Below are 22177 nucleotides of genomic sequence, written 5' to 3'. Positions count from 1 at the left end.
CCTGTGCCCAGCACTGTGCTGAGCTGTGGAGTAGCACCCTCAAGTGGTTTATAATTTAATTTTACATGGAAGAATATGGTAGAACGGTAATAGACAGGAATAGTATAGTAATACTGCTGAATGTTACTGTGAATTTTATACATTGTAAAAAGTCTCTGAAAGAATAGTCAGGAAAAGCCCCAGGAGGGAATGCAATGGTTGGGGAAAGGCCCTCTAGGAAAGAGTGAAAGTTAGGATGAGTGAGGTTGGACAAATGATGTAAAGGGTAAAGGGCTTCATTAGTCTAGGTATCAGAAGTTAGGATAAGGTGAGTAATCAAAGTAGTGGTCCCACTAGTTGGGGTTATAGTATACAGTCACAACCTTTCTGGAGGACAGTTTAGTAAGATTTACCAAAAGACTAAAACATGCAATTCTCCTTCTAAGAATTTAGTCGAAAGAGATAATTAAGGGTTTAAACATGATTATATGGAAATGACTCGATATATCCATATCAGGGAATATTCAGCTATAAATATAATATTGTGGAAGTAAGTATTCACATAAGATTTTTACAATACATTAAGTAAAAAAATATCAAATAATATTTTTGTTTAAAAAACGCACACACACACACGCACACATGCACGCACACACAGACAGCAGTTCCCCTCACTGTGGTTTGCTTTCCACAGTTTCAGTTACCTGCAGTCAGTCATGGTCTGAAAATATTAAATGGAAAATTCCAGAAATAAACAATTCATAAGTTTTAAATTGCGCACTGGTCTGAGTAGCGTGATGAAATCTCGTGCTGTCCTGCTCTCTCCCACATGGGACGTGAATCATCCCTTTGTCCAGCGTATCCACACTATACGCTACCTGCCCATTAGTAACTTGGTAGCTCTCTTGGCTATCAGATCGACTGTTGTGGTATTGCAGTGCTTGAGTTCAGGTAATCCTTATTTTACTAAATAGTAGCCCCAAAGCACAAGAGTAGTGATGCTGGCAATTCGGATAGTCTCTTTCTGTGCCTGATTCATAAATTAAACTCTCATAGGCATGTATGTATTGGAAAAAACATAGTACATATAGGGTTCAGTACTATCTGCAGTTTCAGGCGTCCACTGGAGGTCCTGCAGTGTATCTCCCGTGGATTAGGGGGGTGTACTGTATTATGTATAAACACACAAAATGGCTCAGAAAGACATGGACCAAATTATTAACAGTAATTCCCTTGGTGGTGAGATTTTAGGTCACTTCACAGTTCTTATTTTTTCCTTATTGTATTTTCTGATGTTTTTATGTCAAATATTTCACTTGTGTGGTAAAGATATGTTGTTACTTAAACATTTAGATGTTTAGCATGATGACTTTGGCATGAGAACTAGTTCCCACTGGGCCAGTCAGGGGTTGTTTGTTCAAGTTAGCCTGAAGAAGTTGGTGGTCCCAGTTTTACATGGCCTGAGAGCAATTTGCAAGAGTGCTGACAGCCTGGCCCCTGTTCCTCGCCCCGTGCAGTGACATCCAGCGGCCTGGGCCCTTGGTCTGACAGCTGCAGGTCACTGGAGGTTGGCTTCTTTGTAGTGGCCTAGCAGGTTGAGCAGCAGGTGGAGCTCTGTGAGGCTGTCCATGCCCTGGGAGCTCAGTGGAATTTATGAGCATTTTTTCCTAAGAAGGTAGTAAACAGCAGGGAAGCCGAGAGGGACTTGTCAAAAGTCAAGAGGGAAATATTTAAAGGTGGTGATCTTTATACTGTTCTTGGGAATTCCACCTGGGATCCTGAGGGTCTTTGGTTTCCTTTTTACTCTACAGGAGCAGAAGAAGAAAGATGATGCGATTGGTGGTAAGAAACCATTTCGACCAGAGGCCTCGGGTTCAAGCCGGGATTCCCTGATGTCTCAGTCCCACACCCCGCACAACCCTCACCCTCAGAAGCCTCATTTGCCTGCCTCTCATGGCCCACAGATGCATGGACACCCAAGAGATAACTATAGTCACCCCAACAAGAGACACTTCAGTAATGCAGGTGAGTCATTAAGTGAAGTCTTAAAAACAGGTGCCGAGGGGACTTCCCTGGTGGTCCAGTGGTAAAGAATCTGCCTTCCAGTGCAGGGGATGTGGGTTCGATCCCTGGTCGGGGAACTAAGATCCCACATGCCGCGGGGCAGCTAAGCCCAGGTGCCTCAACTGGAGAGCCTATGTGCCGCAAACTGCAGAGCCCACGCACTCTGGAGCCTGCGCGCCACAACTAGAGAGAGAAAACCTGCACGCCACAGCTAGAGAGAAACCTGCACGCCACAACTATAGAGAGTGTGCGACTCAGCGAAGGGCCCACACCCCGCAACTAAGACCCGACGCAGTCAAAAATAAATAAATAAAAATAAGTAAATAAATAGATATACCAAAAAACAAAACAAAACTCAGTTGTTTAAGAAAAAAAAAAAAAAAAAGGTGCCGAAAGAAGAATCATTTTTTTTTCCAAAGACAGTAGCTGGACCTTTGTGCTTTATTCTCTTCCATCACTTTATTGTCCTCTTTTTTCTCAGTGAGATAAAGCATGAGACAAAGATCCAAAAGGCTGTTAATTCAACTCTAAGAAGAACATAACCAACATAAATAAGCAAAAGGCAAATGAACGACTCAGGGAAACAACTTACATTATATATGACAGTCAAATGATTAAAACTGCTAATATTGAAAAACTCCTTATGAATTGATAACAGAAGGATAACCAAATAGAAAAATGGACGAAGGTTAGGAATAGGGAATTCATTTGGAAGAGGAGATTCAAATGGCCAGTAGGACAAGATGAACAGTTGCTGCTGGGGAAATGTACATTAAAGTAACAATAAATTAACCAATTTCTTACCCATTCAGATCTGCAAAAATTAAAGGGTGAAATGCACACAAGTTGCTAGGAGTGTGAATTGCTACAGTCTTTCCAGAAAATAATCTGAAATATCTAAATACGTAGGCCCTTTTTCTGGGAGTCTGTCCTGTAGTAATGCAAACACATACATGTATGAGGATGCTGTTACAGCCTTATAATGGCAAAAAGCTGGAAATAAATTGCCCATTAATAGAAAAATGGTTAGATGAATAATAGGACATTTGTACTCTATATTATTAGCAGTTGTTAAAAAAATGAGTTGGCTTTATAGTTAAAAAAAAAATTGGAGGGAAAAAAAAGCAACAACAACAGAATCTCTGTTGTGTGTGTGTTTAACTTTATTGAATAAACGTAACCATTTTAAATGAACAGTTCAGTGGCATTTAGTACATTCACAATGTTGTGCAACCACCACCTAAATCAAGTGCCAAAATACTTTGCTCACCCCAAAGAAAAAACAGTTTTCATTCTCCCCTCTCCCCAGCTTCCGACTACCACCAGTCTGTCTTCTGTCTCTATAGGTTTACTTATTCTGGATTCTTTGTATTAAAGGAATCACATGGAATCATACAATATGTGTCTGACTTCTTTCACTTGGCATCCGGTTTTCAAGGTCCATCCGTGTTGTAGCATGTATCAGTATTTCATTCCTTTTTGTGGCTGAATAATATCCCATTGTATGGTTAGACTAGAATTTGTTTGTCTTTTCATTAGTTGACGGATATTTGGGTTGTTTCTGCTTTTTGGCTATTGTGAATCGTACTGTTGTGCACATTTGTGTGCAACTATTTGAGTACCTATTTTCAGTTCTTTTAGATGTTTACCTAGGAGTGTGGAATTGTTTGGTCATGTGATAATTCTACGTTTAACTTTTTGAGGAACCACCAAGCTGTTTTCTATGGTATATATTTGAATAATATATTTGTATAAGCATAAAGAAGGATGTGAAAACATAGACATACCAATTACCTTAGGCTGGTAAAAATGTGGACGGATTGGAGGAAATTAATAATTTCTCCATGGTCTGTTACTTCACTGGTTACAATGAGCATGAATTACTTTTAAAGATAAAAGTAGTAAAAAGAAAAAAGCATATAGAACAAAACCTTAAAAGAATATAGTATATATAGAAGCATAGTATAAAATTTTACAGAGAGTCAAGTGTTCCATAATCAAAATGAAGTATACATTTTTTTCTAAACTTCAGTGTTAGGATTTCTTTTTTTTTTTTTTTTTTTTAAGTACATTCTAATCTTCCAGTAAAATTCTCAAGCTTCTAGGAAAATTGATTTTCTCCATCTTTTCCTCTTTTTTGGAACACATTAATTATAGGTATTTAAAAATTCTTGACTGTTATTTCTAATATCTGAATTATTGTGAACCATTTGTATTGTATGCTTTTTTTTTTTTCCCTTGGTTTTCAGTCATAACAGCCCTATCTTTTAGCATGTCCGGTTATTTTTGATTAGATGGTAGGCACTGTGTTTTAAAAATTGTAGAAGCCCCAAATGATGTCACTCTGCCCCAGAGAGGATTCACTCTTTCCTCCCCAGGCACATGGAGTGGGAGTTGATCATCTTAATCTAGTTCTCATTTGGTCCCCCTGTTCCTGGGGTTTGGCTCTCCAGGGTACGGACGGAGGGCCTGCTGCACTCTCTGCCCCACCCCACTGGCAGGTCTTAAACTAGGATCTTGGTTTCCTTGGCACCGTGAGACAGCCCTGAACGGCTCTGCTTTTCAGAAGGTATCTAGCTTAGCTTTTTAGCCTCCTGCTCCCTGCAGATTCAGCAAATGTTCTAAGGGAAAACTGGCTGTGTATTTGCAGTCCCTCAAGTGTCCAGTGTCCCTCTAGCTTAGAAAGACCACCAAAAGCTCTGCCGGTGTCTCTGTTTCTCCAGCAGTGGTTCTCGGCTGGGAAAAGCCCAGATATTCAGCTTCTTGCCCAGGCTCAGAGTCACAGATCTCCCCAGTGGCTGCAGAAGTCAAGTCAACTATTATTACCTCTGAGGGTTTTTTTGCTCTTCGGAATCTTAGTCCTTCTAGTCTTCATTGGTTTGGCTGCTCTTTGATGTCTTTAAGCAGATTATCTTCTGTTTATCTGGTGTTTTCTTATTGTTCTTGGCAGAGTGTGATTCTGTGGCAGCTACTCTGAATTACCTGGAAGCAGAGGTTCCATGTCTTTTAATCTTAAAAATCTTAGTTCAATTAATTGAACACCATTTTATTAGTGGGGGGAGGTAATGACTGTACAAAAAGATGGTTGGGAAATGTTTCCATGTTCTTAGATGTAGTTGTATCAGTTGTATTGATTTTTCTCCTGGGATTAGACTGGTTTTATGTCATTCATGTGATGTCACTGATTTTATATTCTGATCCTTTGAAAGGACTCTTCTTACTAAGCTAACTGTCGTCTTTTATTTAAACTTTGGATTTCTCATCCCTCTCCTTAATAGTCAGTACTTCCTAACCAGTTATCTACCCCATGGAGGGTTCAAGAAGAAAGAAGAGCACCGTTTACTTTCTCTGGAAATAAATGACTTGGCCATCTCCATAGTACCACAGACCTTGACACCGTGTTTGAAACCTACCTTTCTATTTAGTTTGAAGCCATCTTCAGATGATCCTTTCATGTTGTGAAGGTGTCTCTTTTTGTTGTTTGTTAATTTTTAGGTTGAATAGTCAAAAGTTTTTTACTTCTTGGTTCCCTGGCCTGCTCCACCCTGGGTCAGCAATGAATTTAAGCCGCTGGTCGACTATATACTGTTTTGATGGTATAAATTTCTAAGCTACACAGGTTCCTTTATGGTATTATTCTTTGGCTCTGTAAAAAATGCTAGAAAGCCAACAAAATGAGTAGAGATATATTTGGTGGCACGTCTTTGATCTTAACGAATTGTAGCTGGAAGATGGATTTCCCATGAGGCCACATGGTTCCTACTAGTTAAGCCTCTGTATTAGTTTCCTGAGACTGTTGTAACAAAGTGTACTACAAACTGGGCGGCTTAAAAGAACAGAAGTGTATTCTGTCATAGTTTTGGAGGCAGAACTCGATAATCAAGGTGTCAGCAGAGTTGGTTCCTTTTGGAGGATCTGAGGGTGAATCTGTTGCACGCCTCTATCCTGGCTTATACTGCTTACCAGCAAGCCTTGGTGTTGTGGCTGCACTGCTCCAATCTCTTTTTTTGTTTTAATTTTATTTTATTTACTTTTTTACACAGCAGGTTCTTATTAGTTATCCATTATATACATATTAGTGTATATATGTCAATCCCAGGCTCCCAATTCATCCCCCCCCAACCCCGCCACTTTCCCCCCTTGTGTCTATACATTTGTTCTCTACATCTGTGTCTCAATTTCTGCCCTGTAAACCGGTTAATTTGTACCATTTTTCTAGGTTCCACATATATGCGTTAGTATACGATATTTGTTTTTCCCTTTCTGACTTACTTCACTCTGTATGACAGTCTCTGGATCCATCCACGTCTCTACAAATGACCCAATTTCGTTCCTTCTTAAGGCTGAGTAATACTCCATTGTATATATGTACCACATCTTCTTTATCCATTTGTCTGTTGATGAGCATTTAGGTTGCTTCCATGTCCTGGCTATTGTAAATAGTGCTGCAGTGAACATTGGGGTGCATGTGTCTTTTTGAATTATGGTTTTCTCTGGGTATATGCCCAGTAGTGGGATTACTGGATCATATGGTAATTCTGTTTTTAGTTTTTTAAGGAACCTCCATACTGTTCTCCATAGTGGCTGTATCAATTTACATCCCCACCAACAGTGCAAGAGGGTTCCCTTTTCTCCACACCCTCTCCAGCGTTTGTTGTTTGTAGATTTTCTGATGATGCCCATTCTAACTGGTGTGAGGTGATACCTCATTGTAGTTTTGATTTGCATTTCTCTAATAATTAGTGATGTTGAGCAGCTTTTCATGTGCTTCTTGGCCGTCTGTATGTCTTCTTTGGAGAAATGTCTATTTAGGTCTTCTGCCCATTTTTGGGATTGGGTTGTTTGTTCTTTTAATATTGAGCTGCATGAACTGTTTATGTATTTTGGAGATTAATCCTTTGTCCGTTGGTTTGTTTGCAAATATTTTCTCCCATTCTGACGGTTGTCTTTTCATTGTGTTTGTAGTTTCCTTTGCTTTGCAAAAGCTTTTAAGTTTCATTAGGTCCCATTTGTTTATTTTTGTTTTTATTTCCATTACTCTAGGAGGTGGATCAAAAAATATCTTGCCGTGGTTTATGTCAAAGAGTATTCTTCTATGTTTTTCTCTAAGAGCTTTATAGTGTCTGGGCTAACATAGGTCTGTAATCCATTTTGAGTTTATTTTTGTGTATGGTGTTAGGGAGTGTTCTAATTTCATTCTTTTACATGTAGCTGTCCGGTTTTCCCAGCACCACTTATTGAAGAGACTGTCTTTTCTCCATTGTATATCTTTGCCATCTTTGTCATAGATTAGTTGACCATAGGTGTGTGGGTTTATCTCTGGGCTTTCTATCCTGTTCCATTGATCTATATTTCTGTTTTTGTGCCAGTACCATATTGTCTTGATTACTATAGCTTTGTAGTATAGTCTGAAGTCAGGGAGTCTGATTCCTCCAGCTCCGTTTTTTTCCCTCAATACTGCTTTGGCTATTTGGGGTCTTTTGTGTCTCCATACAAATTTTAAGATTTTGGGTTCTAGTTCTGTAAAAAATGCCACTGGTAATTTGATAGGGATTGCATTGAATCTGTAGATTGCTTTGGGTAGTATAATCATTTTCACAGTATTGATTCTTTCAATCCAAGAACGTGGTATATCTCTCCATCTGTTTGTGTTATCTTTGATTTCTTTCATCAGTGTCTTATAGTTTTTGGCATACAGGTCTTTTACCTCCTTAGGTAGGTTTATTCCTAGGTATTTTATTCTTTTTGTTGCAGTGGTGAATGGGATTGTTTTCTTAATTTCTCTTTCTGATCTTTTGTTGTTAGTGTATAGGAATGCAAGAGATTTCTGTGCATTAATTTTGTATCCTGCAACTTTACCAAATTCATTGATTAGCTCTAGTAGTTTTCTGGTGGCATCTTTAGGATTTTCTATGTATAGTATCATGTCATCTGCAAACAGTGACAGTTTTACTTCTTCTTTTCCAATTTGTATTCCATTTATTTCTTTTTCTTCTCTGATTGCCGTGGCCAGGACTTCCAAAATTATGTTGACTAATAGTGGCGAGAGTGGACATTCTTGTCTTGTTCCTGATCTTAGAGGCGATGCCTTCAGTTTTTCACTATTGAGAATGATGTTTGCTGTGGGTTTGTCATATATGGCCTTTATTATGTTGAGGTAGGTTCCCTCTATGCCCAGTTTTGGAGAGTTTTTTATCATAAATGGGTGTTAAATTTTGTCAAAAGCTTTTTCTGCATCCATTGAGATGATCATATGATTTTTATTCTTCAGTTTGTTAATATGATGTATCACATTGATTGATTTGTGTATATTGAAGAATCCTTGCATCCCTGGGATAAATCCCACTTGATCATGGTGTATGATCCTTTTAATGTGTTGTTGGATTCTGTTTACTAGTATTTTGTTGAGGATTTTTGCATCTGTATTCATCAGTGTTATTGGTCTGTAGTTTTCTTTTTTTGTAGTATCTTTGTCTGGTTTTGGTATCAGGGTGATGGTGGCCTCATAGAATGAGTTTGGGAATGTTCCTTCCTCTGCAGTGTTTTGGGAGTTTGAGAAGGGTGGGTGTTAGCTCTTCTCTAAATGTTTGATAGAATTCGCCTGTGAAGCCATCTGGTCCTGGACTTTTGTTTGTTGGAAGATTTTTAATCACAGTTTTTCAATTTCTTTACTTGTGATCGGTCTGTTCATATTTTCTGTTTCTTCCTGGTTCGGTCTCGGAAGTTTATACCTTTCTAAGAATTTGTCCATTTCTTCCAGGCTGTCCATTTTATTGACATAGAGTTGCTTGTCTCTTAGGATGCTTTGTATTTCTGTGGTGTCTGTTGTAACTTCTCCTTTTTCATTTCTAATTTTATTGATTTGAGTTCTCTCCCTCTTTTTCTTGTTGAGTTTGGCTAATGGTTTATCAATTTTATCTTCTCAAAGAACCAGCTTTTAGTTTTATTGATCTTGGCTCTTTTCTTTGTTTCTATTTCACTTATTTCTGCTTTGATCTTTATGATTTCTTTCCTTCTGCTAACTTTGGGTGTTGTTTGTTCTTCTTTCTCTAGTTCCTTTAGGTGTAAGGTTAGATTGTTTATTTGAGATTTTTCTTGTTTCTTGAGGTAGACTTGTATTGCTATAAACATCCCTCTTAGAACTGCTTTTGCTGCATCCCATAGGTTTTGGATCATCCTGTTTTTGTTGTCATTTGTTTCTAGGTATTTTTTGATCTCCTCTTTGATTTCTTCAGTGATCTCTTGGTTATTTAGTAACGTATTGTTTAGCCTCCATGTGTTTGTGTTTTTTACGTTTTTTTCCCTGTAATTGATTTCTAATCTCATAGCGTTGTGGTCAGAAAAGATGCTTGATATGATTTCAGTTTTCTTAAATTTACTGAGGCTTGATTTGTGACCCAGGATGTGATCTATTCTGGAGACAGTTCTGTGCACACTTGAGAAGAAAGTGCCATCTGCTGTTTTTGGATGGAATGTCCTATAAATATCAACTAAATCTATCTGGTCTGTTGTGTCATTTAAAGCTTGTGTTTCCTTATTAATTTTCTGTTTGGATGATCTGTCCATTGGTGTAAGTGAGGTGTAAAGTCCCCCACTATTCTTGTGTTACTGTCCATTTCCTCTTTTATAGTGATGTTAGCAGTTTTATAACTGCTGTTAGCAGTTGCCTTATGTATTGAGGTGCTCCTATGTTGGGTGCATATATATTTATAATTGTTATATCTTCTTCTTGGATTGATCCCTTGATCATTATGTAGTGTCCTTCCTTGTCTCTTGTAACATTCTTTATTTTAAAGTCTATTTTATCTGATACGAGTATAGCTACTCCAGCTTTCTTTTGATTTCCATTTGCATGGAATATCTTTTTCCATCCCCTCACTTTCAGTCTGTATGTGTCCCTAGGTCTGAAGTGGGTCTCTTATAGACAGCATAAATATGGGTCTGGTTTTTGTATTCATTCAGCGAGCCTGTGTCTTTTGGTTGGAGCATTTAATGCATTCACATTTAAGGTAATTATCGATATGTATGTTCCTATTACCATTTTCTTAATTGTTTTGGGTTTGTTTTTGTAGGTCCTTTTCTTTTCTTGTGTTTCCCACTTAGAGAAGTTCCTTTATCATTTGTTGTAGAGTTGGTCTCGTGGTGCTGAATTCTCTTAGCTGTTGCTTGTCTGTAAAGCTTTTGATTTCTCCATCGAATCTGAATGAGATCCTTGCTGGGTAGAGTAATTTTGGTTGGAGGTTCTTCCCTTTCATCACTTTAAATATGTCATGCCACTCCCTTCTGGCTTGTAGAGTTTCTGCTAAGAAATCAGCTGTTAACCTTATGGGAGTTCCCCTGTATGTTGTCATTTTTCTCTTGCTGCTTTCAATAATTTTTCTTTGTCTTTAATTTTTGCCAATTTGATTACTATGTGTCTCGGTGTGTTCCTCCTCGGGTTTATCCTGTATGGGACTCTCTGTGCTTCGTGGACTTGGGTGGCTATTTCCTTTCCCATGTTAGGGAAGTTTTCGACTATAATCTCTTCAAATATTTTCTCTGGTCCTTTCTCTCTGTCTTCTCCTTCTGGGACCCCTATAATGTGAATGTTGTTGCATTTAATGTTGTCCCAGTGGTCTCAGGCTGTCTTCATTTCTTTTCATTCTTTCTTCTTTATTCTGTTCTGCAGCAGTGAATTCCACCATTCTGTCTTCCAGGTCACTTATCCGTTCTTCTGCCTCAGTTATTCTGCTATTGATTCCTTCTAGTGTATTTTCATTTCAGTTATTGTATTATTCATCTCTGTTTGTTTGTTCTTTAATTCTTCTAGGTCTTTTTTAAACATTTCTTGCATCTTCTCGATCTTTGCCTCCATTCTTTTTCCAAGGTCCTGGATCATCTTCACTATTATTATTCTGGATTCTTTTTCTGGAAGGTTGCCTATCTCCACTTCATTTAGTTGTTTTTCTGGGGTTTTATCTTGTTCCTTCATCTGGTACATAGCCCTCTGCCTTTTCATCTTGTCTATCTTTCTGTGAATGTCTCTCCATTCTGTGTCTTCAGCTCTCCATGGCCTTCCTCTCTGTGTCTCTTTGTCCCAAATCTCCCTACGCCTTTCTCTTAACGTGATATCTATCATTGGATTTAGGGCCCACTGTAAATCCAAGATGATCTCAACTCGAGATCCATCATTACAACTTCAGAGACCCTATTTTCAAGTAAAGTCACAGTCAGAGGTTCTAAGTGGACATACATTTTGGAGACCGCGTTTCAACCCAGTATAGCCTCCTTTCCTCTACTTCTGTGTCTTCACTGCCTTTTCGATTCAGATAAGTGTGATTCTTCTCCTCAGGGGAAAAGGGAGGCTTACTGAAGCTAAAACAAATTTCAGTTTGGCTCTATCCTTGACAGTTACAGAATCCAAAGTTAGAGCAATCACTTTTTACAGGAGGAGTGCCATTCTTTTGGTGTGGGCTAAGGAAGAAGAGTAGGATCAGTAGGTATAGTCTGGAAAGATTTTCAGTGACGAGGCACAGCTGATGGTACCAGCAGGTAAATAAACCTTAGATGTGTAAATGGAGGGTATTACCTTGTGGCTGTGAAACTCAGCAGTGCCTTTTTCCAAATTAATGTTTGGTGTGGGGTATTTTTTTTGTTGTTGTTGTTGTTTGTTTTAGTGAAGTCTCATTTTAAGGGTGAGCCCCAGGTTGGAAGGTAAGCAGGTGTAAAAAATGAAAAGCAGAAAAAAAAAGAAAGAAAGAAAATGAAAACAGTGGTTCTTAAATTTCAGAAGGAGAAAGGTGAATTTTCTTTTGCCTTAAAATTTTGGGGAAAGAATTTTGGACTTATTACTTGTATGATAACCAGCAGCAAAAAGGCCAAGAAGGAAGAAATGTAGTGTTTGTAACATGTGTCAGGCCTTTTCAGTTTAAACTTTAGTGGAAGTGAAATGCAGCCAGTTCTTGGAATCATGAGATCATTACTTCTTTTTCTGCAGATCGAGGCGACTGGCAGAGGGAAAGAAAGTTCAACTATGGTGGTGGCAATAGCAATCCACCCTGGGGTGGTGACAGGCACCATCAGTATGAGCAGCACTGGTACAAGGACCACCATTATGGGGACCGGCGACACATGGACGCCCACCGTTCAGGGAGCTACCGACCCAACAACCTGTCCAGAAAGAGACCTTATGACCAGTACAGCAGCGACCGAGACCACCGGGGACACAGGGATTATTATGACCGGTATGCAGAGGGCCCTCAGACACCAGGCACTGACCTCTGCCAGGGGCTTACTATTTATAGGTGGAGAGACAAGCGACAGAAACTTAAATGTATTTTTATCCATCCAATGCTCATTCTTACCATGTGCCAGGCATGGTCCCAAGTCTGGTGCTGTGTTTCTGCCATCAAGGCATCTTCAGAGTGTTGGGGGAAAATCATGATGTAGGCAGCTGACATTGTGTGCTGAGTGGACGGTTGAAAGAATGGATTTTTGAGTTTTTCCTGAGGGCTGAGGAAGAGGGGAGGCTGGTGATTCTTGGTTTGGGCCCTGAAGAGTCAGCTAAGCAGAGAGAGATGGACTAGGCATCACAGGCCCAGGCCAAGGATAGGCCCCCAGGAAGGGATGCCCAGAAGATGAACAGGTTGGATGGTGGGGGTGGGGCTTGAATGCCAAGTTACAGGTTTTAAGTTGTATTCTCTGGGCCAAGGAGCCATTTATGGTTTCATCATCACACTTGTGCAGGGGGAGTTTTCTGCCGTCCTCTGAGGAAATCTAGAGAAGTGGTAGCCATAAAATATTAGGGTCTGCAACCAAAATGATTAAGCTCTGTGCTACGCTGTCGGCCACACTAGGTGGGTCCCAGCCTGTGGTCCTTTCGTGCTAGGAGCCCACAGTTTAGCGGTCAGAGTCTTTTGAAGCTGTCCCTTCTCTACAACTATATAATAACATGATATGATGGGCCAAGGTTTTGTGAGAGTAGTTGTGAGAGTTAGCAAATATAGGAAGGGCTGAAGAGGTTTTATCTATTCTTCTTAATTTCAGGACTTAGCTGTATTTTAACTTCCTAGCAACTTTGGTTTCCCCTAGGCTAAAGACATGCTTTGACTGCAACTTGAATTTAACATAGGAAAATTTCATATAAACATCTCCATGCCCTGCCTTCTTTTGGAGGATCTGGTAACACCAGGCTGCTTTAGCACAGCAGCTGTGGCCGAGTAGCAGAAGCCTCTGTTAGGAGGGGTCTGTACCCCTCACCCCCCACCCTTCTGTACCATCTTATCTGACTCCAGTGGGCATTTGCCCTACATTCTTTTGTGTAGATCTGTATTTCCATTTTGTATCATTTCTCTTTTGCCCGGAGGACTTCTGTTTTAGTGTGGGTCTGCTGGTGATAAATTCTTTTAGCATTTGTATGTCTGAGGAAATCTTTATTTTGTCTTCACTTATGAAAGATATTTTCTTTTGGGTATAAATTTATAGATTGACACTTCCTTTCAGTACTTTAAAGATGCTCCTCTGTTCTCTACTTGTATTGTTTCTGAAAAAATCTGTCATCTTTATCTTTACTCCTCTTTACATAATATGTCTTTTTCTTCATCACTGGTTTTTAGCAATTTGATTATAATGTGCCATGGTATATTTTTCCTTATGTTTCTTGTGCTTGGGAATTCTTGGATCTGCACCTTTATCATTTTATCAGATTTGGAAAATTTTTTACCATTATTTCTTCAAATACTTTTTCTGTTCCCCCACTCTCCTTTGAAGATTTCAGTTACACCTATGGTAGGCTGCTTGAATTTGTCTCACAGCTCACTGATGCTAGGCTTATTTTTTTAAATTATGTTTTCTCTGTTTCATTTGGAAAGTTTCTATTGCTTTGTCTTCAAGTTCACTAACATTGTCTTTTTCAATGTCTAATCTGCCTCGAGGCCCATTTATTGATAGTATATTTTGTATTTCTTAACATTGTAGTTTTATCTCTAGAAGTTGCATTTGGGTCCTTTTTTTTTTTTTTTTTAAATCTTCCATGTCTCTCTTTGACCTTTTGAAATCTGGTATACAGTTTCAAAATGGTATTTCTATCCTTGTCTGCTAATTCTGTGATTTGGGTCAGTTTCAATTGATTGATTTATTACCTCATTTTGGGTGTTATTTTCCTGGTTCTCTTCTTCTTCATATTCTTTTCCATTACGGTTTATTACAGGATATTGAATATAGTTCCTTGTGCTATATAGTAGGACCTTCTTGTTTATCTATTTTATATATGGTAGTTTGTATCTGCTAATCCCAAACTCCTAATTTATTCCTCCCCAACATATTTTCCCCTTTGGTAACCATAAGTTTGTTTTCTGTGTCTGTGAGTCTCTGTCTGCTTTGTAAATGAGTTCCTTTGAATCATTTTTTTAGATTCCACATATGAATGATATCATATGGTATTTGTCTTTCTCTTTCTGACTTACCTTCACCTAGTATGATCTCTAGGTCCATCCATGTTGCAGCAAATGACATTATTTCATTCTTTTTTATGGCTGAGTAGTATTTCATTGTGTGTATGTACCACATCTTCTTTGTCCATTCATCTGTCAATGGACATTTAGGTTGTTTCCATGTCCTGGCTATTGTAAATAGTCCTGCTATGAACATAGAGGTGCATGTTTCTTTCTGAATTATAGTTTTGTGCAGATATATGCACAGGAGTGAGATTGCTGGATCACATGGCAACTCTTATATTTAGTTTTTTAAGGAACCTCCTCCGTACTGTTTTCCATAGTGGCTGCACCAACTTAAATTCCCACCAACAGTTGTAGGAGGATTCCCTTTTCTCCACCCCTCTCCAGCATTTGTTACTTGTAGACTTTTTATTGATGGCCATTCTGACCGGGGTAAGGTGATACCTTATTATAGTTTTGATTTGCATTTCTCTGATAATTAGCGATGTTGAGCATCTTTTCATGTGCCTATTGGTCATCTGTATGTCTTCTTTGGAGAAATGTCTGTTTGGTTCTTCTGCCCATTTTTTGATTGGGTTGTTTGTTTTTTTTGTTATTGAGTTGTGTGAGCTGTTTGTATATTTTGGAAGTTAACTCCTTGTCAGTTGCATTGTTTGTTAATATTTTCTCCCATTCCATAGGTTGTCTTTTCGTTTTGTTTATGGTTTCCTTTGCTATGCAAAAGCTTATAAGTTTGATTAGGTCCCATTTGTTTATTTTTGCTATTATTTCTCTATGCTGGGTAGTTTTTGATTAGATACCTAGTTAAGTGCTGGACATTTTTGTATTCCTATAAACGTTCTGGAGCTTTGTATGAAACACAGTTAGGTTACTTGGGAACAGTTTGATGCTTTCAGATCTTGTTGTTAGGATTTGTTAGGCAGAACTGGAGCAGTGCTCAGGCAAAGGCTCATGATTTCCCACCACCGAGGCAAGGACCCTCATGGTACTCTACCGGTGCCCTTGGATCTTGAGGTTTTCCCATCTGGCTGGTGAGAAGAGAACAGGCACTGTTCCAGCTCTGTGCGAGCACAGAGCACTGGCATCTCATCCTTCGCAGTGTTTTATTCTCCTAGCCTTTGGGTAGTTTCCTCACATATACACCCTGAGCGGTATCCAGCTGAACACTCGAGGGGGAACTTTTGCTGCTCTTTGAACTTCTTTCTCTTTGTAGAACTTGCTTCTCTTGCACTCTACACTTTGAACACCCCCACCCCAACTCAGGAAGTCTGGGCTTCTCCTGATCTGGTGCTTGTAAGGCTTATCTCATTAGTTTCTCATCCCATAGGGATCACAGTTCTTTGTTAACGTGACATCTGGTGTCTTGAAAACCATTGTTGCATACATTTTGTCCCTTTCTGCTTGTTTCAGCAGGAGAGTAAGTGTAGCCCCTGTTACTCCATCTTGGCTGGAATATGGACAGTCTCTCTCTTTCCCTGCCTCCCTTCCCCTCTCCCTCTCCCTCCCTTCCCCTCCCTCTTCCTCTCCCTCTCCCTCTCCCTCCCTCTCTTTTATTCAGGTGAAATTCACATAACATAAATTAATTATTTTAAAGTGAACAATTCAGAGGCATTTAGTACATTCACTGTGTTGTGCAAGCACCACCTCTGTCAAGATCCAAAACACTTTCGTCACCCCAAAGAAAACTCTGTAACCACTAAGTAGTCACTCTCCATTCTTCTCTCTCCCTAGCTCCTGGCAACCACCAGTCTTCTGCATTCTGTTTCTGTGGACTTACTTAGTGTTGATAGTTTGCATAAATGGAATCATACAGTATGTGGCCTTTTGTGACTGGCATTTTTGACGTTTACCATAATGTTTTAGAGGTTCATCCACATTGTAGCATGTATCAGTACTTCATTTCTTTTCGTGGGTGAATAATGTTCCAGTGTATGTACATGCTACATTTTGTTTATCCATTCATCCATTGATAGGCATTAGAGCTTTTCCACCTTTTGGCTCTTGTGAATAGTGCTACTGTGAACATGGTATATAAGTGTTTGTTTGTATATCTGTTTTCAGTGCTTTTGGGGTATATACCTAGGATTGGAATTGTTAGTCAGTGGCAGTCCTATGTTTAACTTTTAAGGAACCACCAAAATGTTTTCTACTGCAGCTGACCTATTTTACATTCCAACCAGCTATGTGTGAGAATTGCAATTTTCCCACATTTTCACCAACATTTATTTTTAGTGTTTTGAATGTAGCCATCCTAACGGGTATGACATGGTATCTCATGGTAGTTTTGATTTGCATTTCCCTGGTGATTACTGCCCATTAAAGATGTTGAACATCTTTTCATGTGCTTAATAGCCATTTGTGTATCTCCTTTGGAGAAATGTCTATTCAGCTCCTTTGCCCATTTTTGAATTGTATTGTTTGTCTTTTTGCTGTTGACTTAGATACAGATTCTCTGTTAATTGTATAACAAGCAGTTTGCCATGGTCCTGACTAAAAATTTTAATATTCTTCACATTGAGTACATTTTAAAATAATTTAATTAACCCTGCACTTACTGTTGCATATTTAGGTTATAACTTTTGCTGTTACTAATAACTTACAAAATAATTTCTGTGGCTCTTTTTCTCCTGGGCTGGGTCGAGGAACATGAGGATGCTTGTAGATCTTGCCAGTTTTCCTGAAGGGAATGTGAGTTTACAAAGCCATCAGTGATTCAAGTGTGTACTTGTTTCACTGCAGACTTGATGAGGCTTATGTCATTTCATAGGCTGTGGTTTGCCAATAAGTATAAAATAGCCCTTTGTTACTACTTTAGTTTTTGTTTTTTCGATTCCTAGTAATGTAAGTATTTGCCTCTGAGTTTCTGGAAGTGTCCTTAAATATGAGTGCATGAGGAAGAGCCAGTGGATGACGGAGGAGAGGTGGGAATCCGGCTTTGGTCTCCAGCTGATCCTTGCATCTCTGTTTCAGGCACCATCACGACTCCAAACGGAGGCGATCTGATGAATTCAGGCCTCAAAATTACCACCAGCAGGATTTCCGACGAATGTCTGATCACCGCCCCCCTATGGGCTACCACGGCCAGGGACCCTCGGACCATCACCGCTCTTTCCACACAGACAAACTGGGGGAGTATAAACAGCCCCTCCCCCCTCTGCACCCCGCAGTCTCAGATCCTCGCTCGCCCCCTTCTCAGAAATCTCCTCACGATTCCAAGTCACCCCTGGATCATCGGTCTCCTTTGGAGAGATCACTAGAACAGAAAAACAACCCAGATTATAACTGGAATGTTAGAAAAACATAAAGGACAGTTTGGAAAGAAGGGGAGTGCAAGAGTCATTAAGCACCTGGATGTTTTCGGTCTGATCCACAGGAGCCAGTTATCTAGACCAGTGATGGCGTTTCTGGACACGCGGCTGCTGTCAGCTCGCCGCTGAAGGAGCACTGCAGGGAGTGGGGGGCCTTTCGCTCGGTCCAGCTTTGATTTGGGTCACCACTCCCGCACTTGGGCACCCCATCCCATTCCAGCCTCGTCCTGGCCTCCCACTTTGATGGGTGCTAGGAGGAAGAGGTGACGTTTTGTCTACCAGCTTCACGGGCTGTTCCCCAGTGAAGGAAGAAAGGATCTTAAGAGTCGTGAATGTTTTATCACCAGGGCTGGCGCGCCCTGGACCTTGGCGCGTGGTCGGGGAAGGCGCGTGTGCATGAAGGCTGCTGGGACCTGCTGGACAGCACGGGGTTTGGTTCACCATGACGTGACCGATGCTGCTGATGGGGAGCGGGGCGCGGGGGCGAGCGGGTGGGGTCTCACATCATAGGACTTGAAGGGGAGCAGGTACCCCCCTCAAACGTGTTCTTGGGAGAAGTGACACTCGGCCTCATCATGTGACACCTGTGGTGCTGGGGGCGTGGGGGACAGGGGGAAACACTTCCACAGCGGCTGCTTCCCCACCAACACTAAGTTTTCCCACACTGTACATTTCAAAGGTTTGGTCTCCCAGGTGGGCCTCGTTTGCCCCCTGTGCCAGGGAAAGTAGGGCCTGTGCAGCTGACTTCTGAGGACTGTGAGTTGGGCAGCATTGAAGTGGGCGGGGGTCTTGTTTGGTTGGGAGTGGTTGGCTGAACGCAGGGCAGGCGGGTCGAGGGGTGGGTGGGTGTGGCCAGGGCACTGGAATCCCCGGTGGATTCCGATTGCTGGGATGAGCGGTCCTGGCAGGTCCTGGGCCTGGCGAGGAGGGGGCCGAGGGAGCAGGCCTGCTGACGAGCTGGGGCGCTGGGCAGGGGTGGACGGGTTTCCCAGCCTGGGGGTTGGTAGTGCGGCAGATGGGGGAGGCGCCAGTGTGGCAGCCGGTCACCATCCGCAGCTGCGTCTGAGTTCCCTTCGCTCAGCTTGAAGAAGTAAGATTCCACAGAGTCACACATCTCCTGCCGCTCATGTGGTGGGTGGACAGACACAGATAAGTTGCCTGTGGTGAGCACGTTTCCACTGCTAGTTGGAGATCATTAGAATTGAACTCAGTATCTTTTAGAGTGAAACCAAGTTAAGTGTAAACTGAAGTTCATTTTTTTTTTTTTTCCAAAACAGGAAGCATCCAAGGACAGGGTAACTGAGCTGTAGATAGTGAGAGTCAGACTAGAGTTGAATTGAGTCAGGATGGGAGGCAAGTTGGTTACATTCGTTAAGGAGGCTTCTTTCATTTTACTGGTTCTGGGGCCTTCCGTTCTGTTCACTTTAAATATAACTTGCCAGTAATTGTTAGAATATCCAAAGGCCTTTCTAGATGGAGACAGAATAACTGACTTGAACATACAGTGTGCCTATACGTGTCCAGGCTCAGAGCTGCTGGAAACCCTTCCATTGGGCATATACAGGGTTAAACTCCCCGCGCTCACCCGAGGGGACTTCATAAAATCATTATCACTTACTTGCTGGTATCCTGGGCAGCACCATTAATGCCTTTACTGTTGCCTCACCAGTGAAGCAGAGGTGGCTTTGGGGGGCCGTCACACTCTGTTTCCTAGAGCGTCCTCGGGCTCGCCTGTGCTGAGGTCCACGTGAGAGTCTGGGTCTGCACAGCTCGTGAGGGGAGCTCAGTGGGCCCACCACCTCCTGATCTATTTCTTCTCCTGGTACTTGGGGTCGTTCACCCTGGGCTTGTACAACACATGCCCGGAGCACAGCCCAAGGGACCACAGAGGAGCCCCCGGCCACCGTCACCCCAATGAGGACGTGTGAGACTGCTCCGTGGGGGAGGATAGGAAATCATGCCTCTGCTTTGGCCACAGGTTGGGCTCCTTGCCAACAGTACTGACACTACCTGTGTTTGTCTTGCTCAGGCCAAAGGGGAAGGACAGCCTGGCTTGCAGATCCTTGAGCCATCCACGGGCCCTGGAGGTAGGCAGGGTGGGCCCCAGCACGGCTACCCCTGTGGGAAGTCGGGCCGTGTCCTTTCAGTTAGAGGAGGCCGGGAGGAGGAATTGGAGGGCCTGCATTTCAATGCTTATCAAGGTTTTTTTTTTTTTCTCTGAAGTTGTTGGTAGGAGATGTGAGTTACTCCCAAAGATGTCTCATCGTGAGGAAGAAGGAACTTCCTTTTGTTCACATTCAGGATTTTTAGTGCCATATGATGTAGCAAAAGGCAATGTCAGCCAGGTCAGTGTTAAATTGATTATGAAAAGTACAGTATCCCCATAAAAGCATCTATTTCAGGTGTCGGAGTATGTTTGAAGGGTGGGTTGGGAGAAAGGAGGCATTTCCTCATTGTCCTAAATCAGTATGAATACTGTATGCTTATATCAAAACCAGAAATTTGCACAGGTAGGAATTCTCTCACTTGTGGATGGGAGAAGCTGCCCCCAGAATCTGTGAGGACGGTATTCCATGGAGCCTAGCTTTGAAAGAGTTAGTTATCAGGTAGAAAGAGCAGGGGCTGAGGAAGAGGGAAGTTGAACAGAACCCGGAACCTGAACAGAAACCCGGATTCACGTGTATGTGCTTGTCCTGGCAGAGGACACGGTAACTCCAGACTCGTCCCCGCCGTCTGTCGCTGGCCCCGGGCTCCCCTTCCTTTTAGTCATTCCTTAACGCTCTTTGATGGGAACCCAGAACACTTCTCACGTCCTGCTGCAGACACTCTAGCCTGATGTCTGAGAGCCGCATCAGGATGCGCGGTGCAAACACGATTCAGTTATGAATTCACACAGTGACACTGAAATCCTACAGACCAAAACCCATGCGTCAGCAGGAGCGGTGGCCTGGGGCCCAGCACCAGCGCTCGCTCCTCTGGCTCATCTGAGGGCTGCCGTGTCGGGCGAGGAGAGCCAGGCCAAGGGTCCAGGCTGCTTTAGTCCATCTGTGTCCCACTCGGTTGGGGACAGATGGTTTTTTCTTTATTGTAAAATTGTGGACTTTTAAAACCTGTTGACTAAACAGTAATTAATTTATATTTGTGAAAAATGCCACTGTCCTAGTGATTTCTGATGTAAATAATGTTGTTTATATAGTATGTATTAAATTTTCCTACATTGTAAAACTGCTGTACTTTTGATTCTTGTATATTAAAAAGTGTTACTAAGGATTTTTAGAATTGGGCGAACACGTTGCATTGCATTGGCGTGACCCGCGACTGTGCATGCCTCCTCGTCTCCCTTCCTTTGGTTGCTGGGTCATCAAGATTGACAGCTTGTGAAACGGAGCCTTTTAAAGTTGCGTTTCTTGCCCCTACCCAGGCCCAGCTGTGTTGTCGGGTCCAGGTCCTTTCACCACACATTCTAGATTTTCTCTGAGTAGCTGAGACTGACAGTCCCCCGGCCCAGCAGCAGTCGTCTTAGCCTGAGTCCCTGCACTTGATGAGGAGTTGCCGCCAGTGGCTGAGCAGAGCCGCCCTCAATTTCGCATGTTGGTCGTGCCGGGCGGGGAGGATCCTGGGGAGACCCGTGCCCATCAGGTGCCCATCAGCAGGGGTCCCGCAGCCCCCCGGCAAGAGGAAATCAGAACACCGGGTCTGCCAGCCTGCAGCCTTGAGGGTAATTTTATGGTTGGGTTGTATATTCTTGAAGGGGGGAAAAGAGCACTTTATAATGGAAACACTGACACAAATGTTAACTTGAGCAATTTGGCACCAGGGCTGGCCCAGCTCCTGCGAGCCCCAGACAGAGGAAGGGTGGCACAGCCGCGGCTGGAGAGCTGTCTGAATAGGAGGCGGAGAAGTTTGCCAGACCCAAGGGGTTTTGCTAATACCTAAGTGACTCTGAAACCAAACTTCAGTCTTTGTGAAGGTCTTAATTGCTGATAACCAAATAAACCCGTGTGTCTGCTCAGGGCTGAGGGGTTAACTCCTGTGACTGTCAGCCCAGGACACGTGGCTGCAGGGAGCCTCGCCCGCCTGGTGGTGCTGGGGTTTTAGTGCATGCAGTGGGAGTCAGAGACTCAAGAGCTGAGGGGTCTTCCTGCCTCTAAACTTAACTCACAATCGTGTTGCAACTCACAGCTCAGCTGCAACAACTTTGGGAAATTTTAAGAACAAGTGCAATAATCAGCTTATGATTTACAATAGCAACCAGGCTTCTAAACTGACCGCTGCCAAAAACGCCTGCCTTTTACTGGAAGGAGCAGGCCCAGGCCCCTCCCCGGTCCCTGGCAGGGCCTCACACATCTGGCATCAAGGCAAGTCCTTCTCAATTAGCGCCAACAGAAAGGT

General features: G+C 42.0%; 1 protein-coding gene across 21 annotated transcripts in view; it reads left to right on the top strand.

Moving 5' to 3' along the window:
* Nucleotides 1–21010, top strand: part of CHD2 (chromodomain helicase DNA binding protein 2) — a 135195-nt gene extending 114185 nt beyond the window's left edge. For all 21 annotated transcript variants that reach the window (XM_082449054.1, XM_082449056.1, XM_082449055.1 and 18 more), the window contains 3 exons: nucleotides 1791–2004; nucleotides 12020–12266; nucleotides 17448–21010. In XM_082449054.1, the coding sequence (XP_082305180.1) occupies nucleotides 1791–2004; nucleotides 12020–12266; nucleotides 17448–17781 (795 nt within the window). In that variant the 3' untranslated portion in view covers nucleotides 17782–21010. The remainder of the gene's footprint in view (nucleotides 1–1790; nucleotides 2005–12019; nucleotides 12267–17447) is intronic.
* Nucleotides 21011–22177: the final 1167 nt, after the last annotated feature.

Source organism: Balaenoptera physalus (assembly GCF_965194825.1).
Source record: "Balaenoptera physalus genome assembly, chromosome: 2".
Taxonomy (NCBI): Eukaryota; Metazoa; Chordata; class Mammalia; order Artiodactyla; family Balaenopteridae; genus Balaenoptera; species Balaenoptera physalus.
This window is presented reverse-complemented; position numbering and strand designations above follow the sequence as displayed.